Source organism: Micromesistius poutassou (assembly GCF_964030765.1).
Source record: "Micromesistius poutassou genome assembly, chromosome: 16".
In the NCBI taxonomy this organism is placed as follows: Eukaryota; Metazoa; Chordata; class Actinopteri; order Gadiformes; family Gadidae; genus Micromesistius; species Micromesistius poutassou.
Genome location: NC_140286.1, coordinates 18,099,451 through 18,117,411, shown reverse-complemented (window position 1 = coordinate 18,117,411; position 17,961 = coordinate 18,099,451). Strand labels below are relative to the sequence as shown.

At 44.9% G+C, this 17,961-nt stretch overlaps 2 protein-coding genes across 2 annotated transcripts; one reads left to right on the top strand and one right to left on the bottom strand.

Annotated features, from left to right (window-relative positions):
• Positions 1-1,926: 1,926 nt before the first annotated feature.
• On the bottom strand, positions 1,927-4,620 carry ahsg2 (alpha-2-HS-glycoprotein 2). The gene is made up of 7 exons (XM_084481290.1): positions 4,180-4,620; positions 3,713-3,823; positions 3,437-3,518; positions 3,158-3,309; positions 2,965-3,054; positions 2,749-2,820; positions 1,927-2,656 (listed from the first exon to the last, which is right to left on the bottom strand). The coding sequence occupies exons 1-7, from the start codon at positions 4,513-4,515 to the stop codon at positions 2,168-2,170; spliced, it is 1,332 nt and encodes a 443-aa protein (XP_084337416.1). The 5' UTR covers positions 4,516-4,620; the 3' UTR covers positions 1,927-2,167.
• A 5,989-nt stretch (positions 4,621-10,609) lies between these two features.
• LOC311360604 (sentrin-specific protease 5-like) lies at positions 10,610-16,550 on the top strand. Its single transcript, XM_084480704.1, has 10 exons — positions 10,610-10,932; positions 11,376-12,211; positions 12,322-12,424; positions 13,515-13,659; positions 13,974-14,021; positions 14,139-14,216; positions 14,845-14,982; positions 15,710-15,793; positions 15,953-16,003; positions 16,209-16,550. Exons 2-10 carry the CDS (start codon positions 11,497-11,499, stop codon positions 16,317-16,319), a joined length of 1,473 nt encoding a protein of 490 aa, XP_084336830.1. The 5' UTR covers positions 10,610-10,932; positions 11,376-11,496; the 3' UTR covers positions 16,320-16,550.
• The last annotated feature ends 1,411 nt before the right edge of the window (positions 16,551-17,961 follow it).

The window sequence follows — 17,961 nt, the reverse complement described above, 5'->3', positions numbered from 1 at the left end:
AAATCCATGCCAGTAAAACACCTGTAGGTCCAGAGGGACAAAACGCATGGCCTTATCCATTTCCTAACTATTTCTGGCCACCACAGCTCTCCCAAGGTCCTGATCTACTAACACCTGGTGTTCCACAGAAACCTGCATCACCAACTTCAAAGACTGAAGGGCACCTTCAACCTATTGATCCTCTAGCTACAGTGACCCAAACAAAACCTAGCGAATCTGGACCAGGACCCCCATTTAATTCCTTTGTACATTGCCCTGAGAAATGCCTTTCTGGATTAAGTGAATGCTGTGTGTCCTTCAGTTACCACCATCATGATCACTTCATTTACCCTCTTAAAGTTGACCGTAGAATTGCCCGATTCTCTACATTGGGACAATCTGTTCCAGAGGAAATACAGGGCACTCTAGACTCTGGGCTACCGAACACTATTGAAGCATCCCATGATACAATTGTGAACCCTCCATTCCAAAACCTTAATTTTCTATCACAGGCAGTTAAACATGCAAGCAAAGGAAATCAAGAATTTGAATATATTCCACCAGAGGGCATCCTTGACCAGGATTTACCACAAAGTTTTGAATCCTCTCAGTCAGAGTTGGGCCGCCCTACCTACATCCAACAATATGAACAACCAACAAATGAACTGCAATCACCTGACGAGAAGCAAAGCCCATCTCAAACCCTTGTGACTCATGGTCGGTTTACGATTTTGGAACCTGGACAACATGACATGTTTCAAGATGCCATGGCATCAAGTGGGGATTCAACTGACTACGTTGATGCTGTGCACCCTTTGAGTAACTCAAGGAAATTTGTAAAGCTGAACTCTGAGCGTCCATTGTCCAATGGGTACGTTTTGTTGGAACATGGTCCTCCAGGAAGCGAGCCAAGCTCCCCGAGGCTGGCAACCAGGGCCCTGGGTCGTAGTCACACACACTTGGCGTCTGAGCCTTTAAGACATTATCCACAAAGCAAGGAGACATCTCATCTACCACAACCTGGGAACCAAATGGATGACATGTATAGAAGACAAGATCAATCCAATCATATCCTTGGAGAGTCATTCAACCAACATTCTTCAGTTGATGGCTATCCAAACGGCAAGTAACAGCTCCCTGGGTTAAGGACTTCTTCTTTGTATTTAATTGTTTCTAATGCCTTAATGTATTTTATTTTTCTCTCCAGGAGACATAAACCAACCATTCCCAAGAAGTGGTCATGCAAAGTAAACACTGATCCATTATGTTGTGAAAAAAATAAAAAGGAATGGAATTCTTTTTTCATTTCAAACTTGCAGAGTTAACGTGGTTGTCTGTGTTCTTTATAATCCTGTTTATCATGTGCAGACGATTTCTAATGAGTAAACTTCATCTCCTATTAATAACTGTTCCTTTATGGGTTTATTTTTAGAAGGAGAATTTATGTTTGAACTGTCCAGACAAATGAAGCAAAAGTACATTGACCTTAAAGATTTTCAACTTATTTACATAAACTCCGGAACTGATGTTAGTCAAGTATTGACCTGTCTATGTAAATAGTGTTTTGTTCATTCATCATGTCTCTTCATTCAACCTTGTTTTTAGGTTGAATATCAGCCAGTGAAACATTTTAGTTAGGTCTTGCATACTCCCAACATTTGGGTGTAGTACCCTGTAAATTCCAAATGATCCATCTACTTTTACTACGCTTTTGATATTGAAAAATACTGCACTTTATCTAACTTAATGACCCTACACATTGGCTTACATTGCTAAGGAAATCTGGTAAAACAATTAAGGATTTTATCAACGCCTTGATGTGCATGGAGTTAAATTACCAAACCTATTTATGTCGTACAGAGATATGTAGAGGATTCAAGAACAATATTTTATTGAAGTCCCATTGGCAAAATTCGAACAAAATTCTAACTTCCAAGCACCACAGGAGATTGTACCATAAGGATAGTTTTATTGATCAGTCAAGATTGTTAGTGTTTAACTATATTTGGCAGACTCTTTAGTTGCTTATGTTCTGCAGCTAGTTCCCTGTAGTATAAAGCTAGGTCTCAGCAGGACATGTCGGGGTAGGCTATATCAGGACAGCCCTCGCTGCAATGCTGTGTCTTTGCGCTGGGACGGGGAGTCTTTGCGCTGGGACGGGGAGTCTTTGCGCTGGGACGGGGAAAACCTAATAGTGTCTGATCCTCCCGGGACATTGTGGAACAGGAAGGGTCAGTTCTGGAAGCATGACGGGCATAACTGATTCTGCTGCCCTTTTTATTATCACGGCCTTTGTGCTGTCATCACCGGCTGGGAGAGCCACGGTCGGGACGGAGCCAACCGTTGGCATGCCATCAGCTATGGCTGGGTCCTCCACAGTCAGGTGTACGGGCGGAATTGGCAAGAGCTCCGTGACCGGGTCGAGAACAGCGTTAACGGGGACGACAGCAGACAGGGGAGGGTCAGCAGCCACAGAGGTTGGTGAAGATCCTAGCGCTACCTGAATCACCTCACCGGACTCCGTTGACTCGCCGGACTCGCCGGCGGCGGACTCTGCAGACAGGAGTCCGCTGAGCCCGGGGTTATGGATGAGGGTAAGTTTGTGGTGTCCGTGACCGGGCTGGATCACTGGGAGCAGGGAAGGACTGGAGGCTGCAGTGCTGCTGTCGTTTATTGACTGAAAAACATTGAATGGACCCCGATGAAAACTGGGTTTGAAATTTATGAATATACATTAGGGAATGTTGATTATTGAATGGTTTCATTTACCAGAACGCCAAACATAGTGCAGTCGACGATGATGTTAGAACCCAAACCTTCTGCCACGCAAATGCCTTGTTCCTAAAGTAGGAAAACATTTTATGATTGCCTCTTGTAGCATTTAGCATTATTGTATTCACAATGGTTTGTATGTTGATACGATTTATATTTATTGTCCCTAAATAATTCTTAGAGAAGGATTGATTGATTGCTCCCTTTACTTACAGCATTATCCGAGGGCACACATTCACTGCCTGTACAATTGGCCTCTATTATGACATACTCAGCTGCAACGACGTCTCCACCAAGAACCGTCTGAAACCAAGATGGTAAAAACGTCTTTGCTCTTACTCACTCAAATGCAGTCTTTATTTATTTCTTGATGAATTGCTGAACGTGTGATTATGTCAGAACGTACCCGTTTGGACATCCTCCCAACCTCCATTAGGGTGAAGGTCTGATTGGTTCTGTCGTTGAAGGTTCCTAGAGACGCCTGGACAAAGTCTAATCCACTGGTGTCGTTCAGGGGGAGGAGGGTGTGGCAGCCCAGGCACATGTCTTCAGTTGATTCTGCAACAAGGAGGAGAACAGAAGAAAGGTTTTATTTTGTGTGTGTGTGTGTGTGTGTGTGTGTGTGTGTGTGTGTGTGTGTGTGTGTGTGTGTGTGTGTGTGTGTGACATTACCAACCATAATTACCTTCAGTTTTACATTTGAAGGCGGTGACGCTCAGAGCCCCCCCCACCTGCTTCAACACCACGTCGCAGTCTCCTTCAACTGCCTGAGTCACAAGCACATCATTTATATCATTTTATATGTGTGTGTGTGTGTGTGTGTGTGTGTGTGTGTGTATATATATGTGTTTAAATATGTTAAAATGAACTGCCATCAATGTTACTCTCAATCTGACTTTGTGATAAAGGCACCTTTCATCTATCTTTGTGTCCTACTCTGTGTGATTCAGATGAGTCTCACCGTCATCACTTTGGGCCTGACAGAGCAGTTGGCGAGAGGCTTGGGATCCAGCACATGACAGCTGGTCTCCAGCAGGTCCACATCCATCAGGTATGTAGTGTCTCCACTGGGCTACAGAGAACATGAGGGACATGTTCAAAATAAGACCTGTTCAAGTTCAAGTCATTTGTTCAAAATATCACATGAAAGTCAATGAATGTCATGTGAAAGGCAAGTCGATTAAAGAACGAATCTGATCTTAATAACATTCTCACCTGTGAAACTAGAACAATAAACACATTTGCATATATGTATATAATCACACAAATACACTCTTCTGAATATTGTTTTAGAACTTTTTTCACATGGCTTCCTAAAGTGCCTTTTTTTTCCCAAGTAAATAAATCTAAACACTGGGGTGGCTGCAGCCCAAGGTATACAGGGGCTGTAACTTCAGTGTTTTCCCCCCCCGGGCACACCAGGCTTACCGTAATGAGGACCTTGACATCCTCAATCCTGTTCAGGACGTACTTGTAGCCGTGAGTGTGTTGGCCGTTGAGGTAATCCTGAGCCACCATGGCTACAGCTTCTATATCAGGAGAATCGCATGGAGGCCGGCTGATCGTCGGCAGCCCAACGGGGATCAGCCTGGCAGAGGGAAGCAAGACGGGGGGCAGCAAGACGGGGGGCAGCAAGACGGGGGGCAGCCCGACGGGGGGCAGCCCGACGGGGGGCAGTTCGACGGTGGGCAGCCCGACGGTGGGCAGCCCCTGGGCCCCCACTGCCATGAGAACCAGAGTCACAGCGATGCTCATGGAACACATTGTCCGCAAGATGGGCGACACAGGGCCAAGAGGTGTAAGATCTGCCGGTAGCGAGGCGAGTCAGATAGGGAGACCAGGCGACGTTCATCCCCGGTATATGTATCCTGGCGTCTGTTTAACTTTCAAACTGACAAACTCAGCCAAGATAAACACTGCGGCCGCCCCCCCTTCGTTATTGCGTCACGTGAACCTAGTGTGTAGTGCACCTCAGGGGGGGGGGGGCTCTGCTGTGCTGTGGTTGGTGCCAAATGTAAACCTTCCAATTCTGGAGAGGGCTGGTGCTCAGACTACATTCATGTTAGGGGATTTGAAGGCTTGTACTGTCTTTTTGTTCAAAAGTTCTAGGATTAGTTCTTTTTTTTTAAAGTAGCTAACTATAATGAGCGATGACCGTGACGTTCTACTATAAGTGTCTGGGAAGCTTCACCTTCTCTCTGATGCTCCATTCTCCATTCTCATCACTGCATGCAGCTACACTGGAATTTATAGTTGTTCACATAAATGGAGTGACAATTATCAATGTAACAGAGGTTTGTGGAGCTTCATAGATCATACTTTTTTCCTGTAGTAAGGGATGATTTAAAAGTCACTCATCCATATTAAAGCCATATTAACCTATTTTACCACCAGGTCTGTTTTTGATTAGCCATTACAAGCTTTTCAAATCTGCCCTGCCCTGCCCTGTAGTGACATCACAAGTGGGAGTGGGGGCCCTTTCATATATTAATGGTATAGGAATATTTGCCTCAATACTTTATTAAATAACTCAAATGTATGTATATTACAGTATATATGGTATTCATATATTTCTAATTCAATTTCCAGTATAATCTAGTAGGGTATGGTTAGTTTTAGTCTAAAATAAATTGCTAATTTAAGCCTATTACATGGCTAAATTTAGGTATTCATTTAGAGATTGGTTAAATTAAGGTTTTAGATTAGAAATGGTTAAATTAAGGAATTAGGTTAGAGATTATTAAATGTAGGTCTATGTTAGAGATGGTTAAGTTTAGGTAATAGGTTAGAGATGGTTATGTTTTGGTATGGTTTCAAGGGGTTGAGTTTAGGAATAAGGTTAAAGAGATGGTTAGGTTTAGTGATCATTTATAAGGTTTGAGGGTTTCGGTGTTGGTCAGTTAAAGCTCTCTTGGGGGGATGTGGTGTACCTCGAGTAAAGTGGGTGTGTCGTGCGGACAACCTGCAAATAGGCCCTTCTCATTGGTCGGGCCAGATAGGCCCTTCTCATTGGTCGGGCCAGACCAGTTGTGACGCTGTTGATAAGTGACAGCATGGCACTGCAGGGTTTTTATCGCACAGCTGCGGCATGGTGATGTTCAATGGTGATCAATGGTAAATAGAGAGATATATAAAACAAAGTTTTATTACGTTATAACATTGTGCAAAACCATCTAATCTTTCATTGGAAGGACTTACTAGTGGGGTATACTACGAAGCACGCTGAACATACCCAGGCTTTCTTGGGAAAACCTGGATCGACAGACGCAACTCGCGATCAGAGTTAAATGGTACCACAAAGCTCACTTACGAGTGAATTTGTCAAGCCAGGTTTTCTGCTTTAGTTTCAATGAGCGATCCCGTGAGATGGGCTTTTATCGCGTCATTTTACTCAACTTTACAGAATGGATAGATTAATACCCGAGTCCTCCGAGTTCACATCACAACAATGGAGGCCCATTTCACTGTCATTACGTCATTGGTAGACTAAAGTGAAGCACTAATGGTGCAATCCATTTGTTTGGTATACGCCCACCATCCCAGTCGGATGTCCCAGCTTTCTTGCGGCATTGATGCATTGCGGCATTGAGGCACGCCTCCTTTTCTTTGGGGATAACAGCTCCCACTGGGGCTTCTGATGAGTAACCGAGTCGTGAAAGATTCCCGTGAGGTTCGACAAACGAAGATGGCTGCGCCCGTAGTTAATAAAGTTGAGATGTATTTTCTTTCTCTTTGTTCCACGTTGGTGTCTTTAATGTCGATGTACACTGCTCTTACATACTTGATTACATTGCTGCTTTAATCCGGTCACCAATGTACGCATTGCACGGTCTTGCTGTGTGTGCAATACAATGTAAAGTTGTGTTTTCGAGCTGGTTTGCTGAAGAGCCTAATGTTGCAAACAACAATGACTAGCCTGCTACTACTGCTGCCACCTCCAGCCGTCCATTATTCTCCCACTCGTCGCACATAAAAGACTACTGGAACACTTTTAAGGTGGGAAGAGCTAGAATGTTACGTCACGTTCTCGTTGAGCAGGCCGGCGTACCAGCACAAAAGGCCAAATGGATAGCAGACTTATGGTGTGTTCTAGATGCCTCGGACACCAGCCTTCTGAGTTTCAAGTTGGGAAATCTCCCAGCTTTCTTGCGGTATTTCTCGGAGGTGCCCGAGAAATACCGACGCCCCCTTTTGGTCCAGCCCCCTCGGAATTCTGAGAATAGACCGAGCTCAGTGACGACACTCTCAACAAAAATGGCTGCGCCTGTGAAGAGATTAATTTTTTTGGTATTTGTACCACTTTGCTCGTTTTAATGTTGATTTTTCTTCAACATTTCTTCTTTATTCCGGTCAACAATTTATGCATTGCACGGTCTTGCTGTGCGTGCAATACAATGTAAAGTTGTGTTGTCCGTTTTCAAGCTGATTTGCTATAGAGGCTAATGTAGCTAACAATAACAATGACTAGCCACTGACATGACACGATCACAAAGACGAACGGAAACGCTACGAGTGCTACGAGACAGGAAATTACATCACAAGTGCAACTCGGAAGGCTGTTGTCCGAGGCATCTGGAACACACCATTAACACCCATTCTAACATTTGCATTACGGTACATTATAGCTTACAATTATAAAGTACAATTAAATCACCTGATAAATTCTCGCTCATGTTCAACCATCGCAAGCAGTTCTAATAACTGATTCATCTGATTCATTTTGTTGCGAGCGTCATCACATCGCTCGGTCAGCTCTCAGAATTCCGAGGGGGCGTGACCAAAAGGGGGCGTGCCTCCGATAAATGCCGCATGAAAGATGGGAGATTTCCCCACTTCCGAGGTAGGCTATCTGAGTCAAGTCAAGTCAAGTTTTATTTGTATAGCACAATTTTACATGCGGCTGAGCCGCAACCAAAGTGCTTCACAGGAAGTGCAGATACACAATGAAAAAAAAAAAAAAACCTAGGGCAAAAAAGCGCAAGAAAATAAAAGAAAAGGAAGGATTAAAAGACAAAGACTCTAGGAGTTAAAATAGGATAAAATAGAAGAGAAATTTAAAGGTAACTAGGGGACACTATTTGCTGGCACTTGTAAAAAGGAAACGCTAATCGAAGGCCAGTGAAAAAAGGTGGGTCTTTAAATGAGATTTAAAATCATTTAGCGACTGGGCTGCCCGGATGTGTAGGGGGAGGCAGTTCCAGACACCAGGCACCTCCAACAAAAGTTGGTCCGCTGACCGCAGTGCTCTAGAAGGGATGTGGTGGTGGAGAATATCAGAGAGGTAGGTGGGGACCAGACCATGGAGGGATTTGTAGACTGTCAAGAGAAGTTTGAAGTCAATGCGGTAGCGGATGGGGATGCGGATCTGAGGCATCTGGAACACACCATAAGAGCAGTATATTTAGCAGTCATAATTAACTCCTATGAGGAAGAATCTGATAACAGATAGGAGCAACACAGTTGCACATAATAAGGCTAGGGAGGCATGCTGGCAAAATTTGCAGATCAGATGAATTCATATTGTCTTAAAAATAACTAAGCCAAATGCAGAATTGATCGCCATTAATCCCAATGGAGTGATGATGATTTCAAAAATGCAAAAGCAACGTCCAACCTGTTTTATTCTATAATTTAGGGAATTCACTTTGAATACACCCTATGTAAGAAATGTATAGCATATTTTGTAGCGGCAGTGGAGTGGTGGATTAGTATAAGACCCGAACGCCAGTGACCGGGGTTCAAATCTTGCCTGTCGCATAGGGGCGCCACTGCAGGGGGGGCGTCAAAGGGATGGTAAAAAAATATTATTAATTTTTTTGTATTTTCTTTATTTAGCTGTTGCTGTGCGTTTCTAAATTATTTCTGCATTTCCTCAATGTTATATAACATTTTAGAGGACTAACAGGCTAGAGTAGGCGCCCTATCTCATAAGATTCCATCATCTAATTTTGACATAGAAACGGGAGTGGGGGCGCGGTGGAAAAAGAAGGCAAAACTGTCTCAGAGGCAAAGTCGCAGTCTGGCGAGATTGTCAGCATGGAGTTCCTTATGTGCCTCTTGGTTTGGTGTGATCTGCTGCCAGAAATCACCTATGTCAGCAAGGCAATGCAAGCAGTAAACATCTTGAATGAAACTGCCATTAGAATGATTGTTTAAGAATTCTTTAAGATAAGTATAGAGTGGAGGGCTTTCAAAAATCCCTTGACATTGCACACCGATTAGCCACTGAGATGGATGCTTCCCCTGAGTTTAGAGAGAGACGTTTCAGAAAGATAAAAGATATTTCATGGTGCAAATTCCGGCACTGGCCATTATGAACAGGAACCCGAGGTGCATGGTTTTCAATGTCATTGTTGACATAGTAATCCAGGAGTTGTCTGACAGATTTTTCAATTTTCAGCTTGTGTCCAAAAATCTTTAAAATGGAACACATGACAAAAGCTGAGTTGGAGGAATCAGTGACAAGATATGCCCTGGCGAGAGCGTGCCTATGTTCCCTAACCGTAACCCATCTTGTCGGAATTAAGATAGGGTTAGCCCTAAAACCCAACCCTAATCCTGTCTGCTATGCTTTTCACCAAATATTGTGGGGGAAAAAATACTCTAAATTGAAGGGAAATATAAGGAACACAAGACCTAATTTTGAAAATGTCCTAGAAATGTCGAACCATAGGGTTTCATTTTGAGAAAAATCTTAGAAATAAGAAAAATCTTAGAAATGTGGGAACATAGGGCTGTGGGACCATTGGGCTGTGGGAACATAGGGCTGACCCCGCCCTGGCTACCAATGATGTTTCAAGGGATATCATTCAGGAAATTTACCCAGCGAGCCGTCTACTTAAGGGTCATGAAAAGTTGCCTCTGCGGAGAGATTGTTCAGCAAGCTAAAGCTGATAGACATACCTTCCAACATGAGTAATGATTGCTTAACCCAATTCAATTCAATTTAAATTGAAAACAGTGCGGCACAAACTGTTTAATTTGATGCAATACTACTAAATGGGCAAGTGCAAAGGCATGCCATGTTACAATTCAGTAGCAACTAAAGAGCGCTCTAGAGTTTTTGGTAGCAACATTTTTTTTTTACATAAGCAACATTATTGTTAACAGAGATGGTTCTAAAGGATCTTTGTTTGTATGCTTACTTTTGCTTTTTTAGGCATTATGTTGCATTTGTTATATATATATATATATATATATATATATATATATATATATATATATATATATATATATATATATATACACACACACACACACCATATAATTATTTATAATTATGGTAGGCCTACAGTGGATGATATACTTTAAAATAAAGCTTTATTATTTAAAGGCCATACATGATGATGTCCGGCACACGAACACGCATAACATAACGAATCGTTGCCAAGTTGGTGACGTATGGTTTACTAGTGACGCGTGAACATGGCGTAACATGAACGTTTTACTCAATATAGAACCACCAACCATCATATCACATATTTTACTACTGATTGACATTGTAACTGTCTGTTGGCATCGACGTTGCTCACTTTTAAACGTTGTGTACTGGTAAACCAGCTCTAGATAAGGGCAAGTGTAGCCTTCCATACAGTGGCAATAAAATGTGCTTCTCATAAATAAAAGCAAAAGGATAGTAGGTTATACAGCTACAAGGAAATAAAGGTGTGCGAACTTGAAACTGATCCTACTAAGTTCTGTTTAGTTCTGACAGTTTTTTATCGGATAAAAAAAACCCTGCTGTGAATAACTTTTAGATTCCCAACGCAGTGCACATGAACGGTCGCTGTCGGGAACACGCGTATGCGTGAGCGTCATCACTGGCGAGCCGTCTCGTTATCACCAGGACCGTGAACGCGCCTTTACCACGTGGAATTTCCCACGTGAGAAATTACATAACTCCTTTCAAAGAGGCGTGCCCTCTCCCAAACTATGCTTGTTCAAAAAACTACGAGAAGTGCACCTGTGTCCGACTTGACGTGGTGGGAACTTGACGTGTTTCTGACTAGTTCCGGCGGATGTTCTCAAGTCTCGTGCATGCATGCGCCGAGCGCTCCAATGCAGACGATCTGCACACGCCTGTCGTCACCATGGTGATACAGCGACGCTAAAAGAGAGCGACGTGCGTGTCACAGGAGCGAGGCTTTGAGCGCGACACACCTCGCTCACCCACTCATCGAGGTTTGTAGTATGCCCCATGGGTTGATTGTGTATTGTTATGTTTATTTGTATGGTTAGTAAACGTGTCAAGCGCATGCCTTATGCCAGTCAACTCTGCTTACTACAGACCTTTAAACAAACCAACATTTATTCACGATTATTACATTTACTTGAACGTGTTAAGATGACCTGATACGATCGTATACGTTTGTATAATTTCCTTTGTATAATGCATGTCGGTGGCTAACTTTACTTACTTTAATGTCTTTTTTTATTTGCTGTTAAACGCAACACTCACACTCACAAAATAAATCTATTTATCTATTACAGAATGTATACCCTCGAGGCATACATTTCTCTATATTAAAACTAGAGTTAAAAGCAAACATGAAACTGCATTAATAGACATTCCTTTAATTCGCTGGGGACGGTCACCTTACCCTAGCCTTGCTTGTATCTTACAGGCAACAGACGACGATACAAAGCTGGAACATACCTTCTGAACTGCTATGTATGTAGGCGTCTACCTTGATCCCAAGGAGTCCCCTAACTCAACCTGATCACACTCTATCTCAGATTGCACCAATGGGTAAACGTCCCCTGACGGTGCGGGAAGGTAACCGACCAGGTGACAGGAAGCGACCGCATGGTTCCACCAAGGGGCAGGCGCGCAGCCCTGAGCTCAGCAAGAAACGCCGGCTCTCCACGCGGAGGATGTGGATGTGGCGTCGGCGAGAAAGAGCCACATCTTGTTTCTTCTTCAGGCAGAGAAAAGTCGGCAAGTCGGTCAAACGCAAAACACGTCCGGTCCCCCGTTCCGGCACCGTCGGCAACCGCCCGGGCGACGTCAAAACCCGTCCGGGGATACGAGGGGAAGCAGGCGGGGACAGAAACATTTTAGAACACCTGCCAGACCAAGACAAAGGGCCAACATCAGGTGTTGTGGACGGTGGAGAACTTCAAGGAGGCTGTGGAGAAGTGTGTCAACCTGCTTTAGCGTCCACCTCGAGCTCCACCGACCGCCCTCCGACCCCGGGCAGCGGCCGCCCTACAGAGGGCCTGCAGAGGAAGAGGAAGAGGGGCGGGGTAGGGTGCACTGACAAAAATATGGTTAACGGAGGCAAGAGGATTGCTGTCCATCAGGAGCCTTGGAGGGATCCCATCTGTCCGCAGGAACCCTGTACCCCCCTGGGTGCAGCGCTGAGCCCGGTCTGTCGGGGCCTGCCAGGGCTTGGGGTGTCTTCTGAGAGCAAGCTGCAACCCGGCGTCCCCCGCAAGGCTTTGAGCTCGACCATTAAGGGTACTTAAGGGTCGTGCAACTCTTCACATTGATTGCTCTTTGTATTTAATTTGGATCATCATGAGTATTTTGAGTATTTTGTCTTAAATTCGTTTTTTTGGTTTTTTTAGAGTTTCTCGACGGCTTTTCTCTAGTCTACGGGAGTTTGATCCCGCTGCAAAAGGGTGACATTGTCCGAAGCTTGAGGGCGCACAATTTGGATGACCGAAAAAGGTATGAGGTCTGAGGTCTTATCTTGAAGAGCTGTGAGGGCTTCAGGAGTCGTAGCCATTGAAAAATACCAAAAATGCTTTGTTGAGTCTTTTGCACAAGAAAGAATAAACCAGAATAGCCTTTGACACATGATTGGTATGCAGCCCAGCACACCTAAGCTATAGCAAGCTATGTGTGACAATTCCCTGTAAATTGCTTTGGATTAAGGCGACTGCTACGTAAATGAAAATAATTTATCAAACTGGAACCAATTGAACACTTGCGGGCTACAATTCATACACAGCTTTCAATGATTCATGTCAAGAATGGAATCCCCCACCCCTCAATGTCGCTGTTTATTAATCAAACACCTCCACCTACATCTCCCAATAAGCCAAGTGGTTGAGCAATCTGCCAATCACGTGTCAATAATGTGCAACTACACCCACCCTTGTTAGTTCAGAGGCTCTTCCAGTGTACTTTACCCAGCCTTTGTGATGTCACAGCAACTACCAGTATGGCTCCAGTACCCCTTTGCAACGCCAAACCACAGATGTTTTCCTGTGGACTTGTATTATAATATTACTATACTTTTGTTTAGCAACATTTTCATTGTTTTAAGGGCCTAGGGGTTCAAAATGGAGGAAGTTGGAGTCGTTCTTCTATTTCTGGTTTTAACGTCAGCGACTTTCGACATAAATATCCCACAAATTGTAATTTAAATTCATTTTTAATTAAAAACAAAACCCAAAGGGGTGTGTGTGTGTTAAACCATGGTCTATCCTGCTTTTATACCACAGCATTGTAGAATACTTCATCTGGATTGATAAATAATGTTTGAAGGGTGTGCATTCATTTTCAATGCGCTACAAATCTGACATAGAAAACTATGAAATCCAAAAATCTACCAGATATTTCCTTAAATGCAAAAACGATATGCTCAAAGCAGATTGATAAAGATAAAAACAATAAAGTTAGGAGATGAAAGTAGCTTGTATCTCATCATTGTTGGTAACTAGTGTAAGTGGCACAAACCACTCTGGAGGATTGTGTTAAAGTAACCTGAGACATAACGTAACCTGAGAGTAAGCAACGTATATTCTCTCTCCAGGAATCTAGTCATCTCCAAGGTGACAAAGTACAGCGCTACAGTAGTCAGAACAACGTCTCCCTCCTTCAGAGTGGTCTACAGAAAACACAGCCTGACGCTGGAGGACCTGTCCACGCTGGCCCACCACAACTGGCTCAACGACCAGGTAGTCCGCTCCACCTCCAGCAGGTAGTCCGCTCCACCTCCAGCAGGTAGTCCGCTCCACCTCCAGCAGGTAGTCCGCTCCACCTCCAGCAGGTAGTCCGCTCCACCTCCAGCAGGTAGTCCGCTCCACCTCCAGCAGGTAGTCCGCTCCACCTCCAGCAGGTAGTCCGCTCCACCCTCACCAGGTAGTCCGCCTCACCCTCCACCAGCACCACCCAGCCCTGGTCCGACCCGCTGTGGGCCTTAGGTGTATCTCTGTTCCTGGTTGGAGTTAAACATGACTCATTCTGCATCTCTCTTTTTTGTCCTCTCCAGGTCATCAACATGTACGGGGAGCTGATTATGGAGTCTACGGATAACAAGGTAGTTTTATCACTTTCAACACCTTTTGCTTGGTTTTACTCTGACCATACTGCCATTGCACTAAGGCCGATAATGATGATAATGATAAGCCCAAATCCCTGTCTGTCCCTCTATTAGGTCCATTTTCTGAACAGCTTCTTCTTTCATCAACTAGAGATGAAAGGCTACGAGGGGGTGAGGAGATGGACGAAACAGGTCAGTTTTAAACCAGCACATCAGATGGCTTCCTCTGTATAGATAGACACTCACCTACCAGCCGTCCATCGGCTAGGTCTCGTCATGTGTAAACCTTTTCAGGTCAGCCATCACTACTAGTGTTCACAAACATGTGATGCAGTGTCCTGGGGATATAAGCCTTCTACCACAACCCAACCACCGTGAGCTTCCCCTCTCTGTGAGTCCCATTGGGTTGTGGAGAATGGCAACGTCACGGTAGCGGTAGCGAGGAGGACGGGACGTACACTTTTAAATGTCCCAACGTGATGAATTGGATTATTATGGATTTTATTTATATTCCTTTGATGAATTCAAATCGTTTCACACACGAGATGGCCCCTAGTTTTCAGCTCTAAGACACTGTGGACATTTGACACATTGAGTGCAGACCTGCTGAACAACACCGTCTCCCCAACTTGGAGTTCTGCCCAAAGGACAAACTTCACCTCTGGTGGACCCGGTGGCTGCAACCCGTTAACCCCCAGTTCTGCTCCCGTTTCCGCTGTTGATGCCTTTTCTCTCCCCGCCCCCACCCCCCACCCCCACCCCCACCCCCCCCCCCCCTCCCCCACACACACACACACACACACTCTCCGGCGCTCCGCAGGTCGACCTGTTCTCCAAGCGGCTGCTGCTGGTTCCGGTTCACCTGGAGGTGCACTGGTCTCTGGTGGCGGTCGACCCGGAGCGCCGGAGCGTCCGGCTCTACGACTCGGAGCTCACGGCGCTCCCAGACGTCACGCTGGTAAAGAGCTCCTCTAACGCCTTCTCCACACGTTCCTCCCTCACCGGGGCCCAGAGGGGCTGCGTGATGGGAACGCAAATGTCCCCAATGCGCCCCTTCAGAGAATACCCGGCCGGGCCCCTCGGGTAAAGCCCCCCCCCCCCCGGAGAGCTGGAGGAGTCCCAAGGAGCGAGTGGGCGTGTTGCTGAGGCGTTGGTGACGTCTCATCATGGGACTGAAACCGGGAGCACGGAGTTTTCGTACTTTTCCCTTCTTGTCTGTATTTTGTCTTCAAACTTCTTTCTGCTTTCCACTCTTCTGTTGATATTGCGGATACGTCTGAATAAATGCAGTATTGATTCGCTGCAAAAAGTCAGCATTACAGGGTTGGCAGCGTCACCCGCGACCTTCAGCCTGAAAAACACTGACTGCCGCTGCATACTTACACGTCCTCCTCCTACACGCTCTGCCCATGCGTCACCCCTCGCCTAAAGTATACGGAGGGTCTCCAGGATGTGTCAACACGTCCGATGCGGTTTGTCTCCGGCTGTGTAAAAAAAATATCCGACTCATGTGAATCCGGATCATCTCCAAACCAGTTTCCCCAAAGATGATCCGGAGTTCATGTTTGAAAGGCCTGTTGGTCTGCACAAAACACACCAGCAGCAGAACGTCAGCGGGTTAACCCATTAGAACCCATAAAAACATGATATGCATAAATGTATATACACATTTATTTTTACACCAGGGCATCCTGAAATACTTGATCAGCGAGGCAAAAGAGAAGAGCCAAAAGCTATTCCAAACTGGCTGGGTGGTGTCGGCCAACAAGGTACAGTTACATTAAATACGTTAACTTCAGAAATGTGTCTTGATGAAGGATGTTGCCCGTATCTCCAGCTCTGTAGTGCCGCCTGCTGGAAGTGAAGGTGTGGCGAGTGGCAGCTAATGGATGAGATGTTCAAATGTTACCCTCTACTTTCCATTTTAGGAGACGCCCCGGCAGAACAATGAGAACGACTGTGGAGTTTTTGTCTTGGAGGTAGTTTGGCCTCACGACTCACGATGGTCATGCAAAAAGATAAGAAGTCAATGGTTTTGTATTAAGTGGTGTGTGTGTGTGTGTGTGTGTGTGTGTGTGTGTGTGTGTGTGTGTGTGTGTGTGTGTGTGTGTGTGTGTGTGTGTGTGTGTGTGTGTGTGTGTGTGTGTGTGTGTGTGTGTGTGTGTGTGTGTCGCTCCCTCCCAGTACTGTAAGCGGCTCGCCTTCAGGAAGCCTCTCGCTTTCTCCCAGAAGGGGATTCCAAACATCAGGAAGAGAATCTACAAGGAACTTTGTGAACGAAAGCTTCACGTATAACACACACACGCACGCCCACACACACACACACACACACTGCACGCACGCAGTCAAGGGGGTGTGAATGGAGTTTGAATGTCAAACCAGTGGACTGCTGAGATTACTGCTGGGTCACACCGATAATCTCAAATACTGAGATTATTGTTTGGACTGGGAGTGGAGCTGAATATTGTTTCTGTTGTTCCAAAAAAAAGATGCAGAATTTGTATTATGTTGCTTGTTTGTACACTTTTTGTTAATGTGTATATATAATAAAACAAATCACTTTTTCTATATCGTCCTACATGTCAGTTACTGATAATGTTCGTACATTTAAAGTCATGGCTGAATGATTTTTACTATTAGCAGTATGCCTTGGTCCCTTTAGACAACAGCAGAACTGTTACAGGGCTGAAAAGGGTATTGGTAAGGCACAAACACTATTCAGTAGCTGTCTTACAAACCCAACAGTGATGCATTTTAGAAGAAAGTGTGTAATGGGAAATCTCTATTTTAACATTCTGTGTCTCTGTATTCGGGGGATGTGTTTAGTTTTCCTGACCTCCCCGAGGGAAGGTTGGCCAGGCCAGGGCTCCAACAGACAGGGCACGGCCACGACCCCCTTTATGACATCCTTCAATCGCTGGATTACCATCTGGTTAACCAATACGATAGCCAACGCGTCAGACTTCTCTTTGCGGAGCTCTTGGAGGGACGCAGGGGGAGCTCCCATCTAGGCCTCAGATCATTGTATGTTACGTCTATTTGTTTGTTGTATGATTGATGTACGGTTGTTGAATGATTGTTGTATGTTATTGTACCGTTATTACCCAAATATACCACCCTAATTGGTAGAAGGTCGGAGGACTCTTTGTTCTACTCAGTTTGGTCGGTTTATGATTGACGTGGTCCGGAAATTCCCACCGCAGAGTGCAGATATTGCATTTACAACCAACAGCTGATCATTGAACTACACTAGTTGTAGTGTGTTGAAGATCTTCCATGGTTTCCAGTAAACCATCTTCCCGCTTCGATGGTGCTTTGAGACCCGGCTTGTTGCTCCTGTAAGCCCTCTCCAAAGTAATCTGGATTTGGGACTCAGAAGTGATTATGTGCTACCGAAATAGTGACATTATCTATCAATGTATCAAAAAGGTCCATAGAGGTTTCCAAGTGTGTTGGTTAACCTGATGCCGCCACCAGAAGACCATCATTGACCGTTGTCTATACATGATACATCTGCATGGAAGAGCCACTTGAGGTGAGCCCAACGTGAAGAAGACGTGTCCTACGTCAGTCTTAAATATGCCAAACTATTCATAAATACGTGAGCAAGGATTACGAAGCAGGTACATTTGTATAGACGTTACCTTTGTGGAAAGTGCAGGTGACCTATGACCTCTGTGGGCTACGCCGGCGCCCTGGGAACCGGACGGCTGTCTGTCTAGTTCAGGGACGGGCAGCTGGCATGTGGCCCGCATCCCCCCCCCCCCCCCCCCCCCCCGTGAGGCCCACAGATAATTTAAGATTTTTTTTTTTTTTTTTTTTCACAAAAAACTTGATCAACAAAAACCGTACCTTTCAGTCAAGATGAGAAGCAGAGTATCTGTTCATAGAATTCAAAGGCAAACCCATGTGTCTAGTTTGCTTAGAAACAATATCA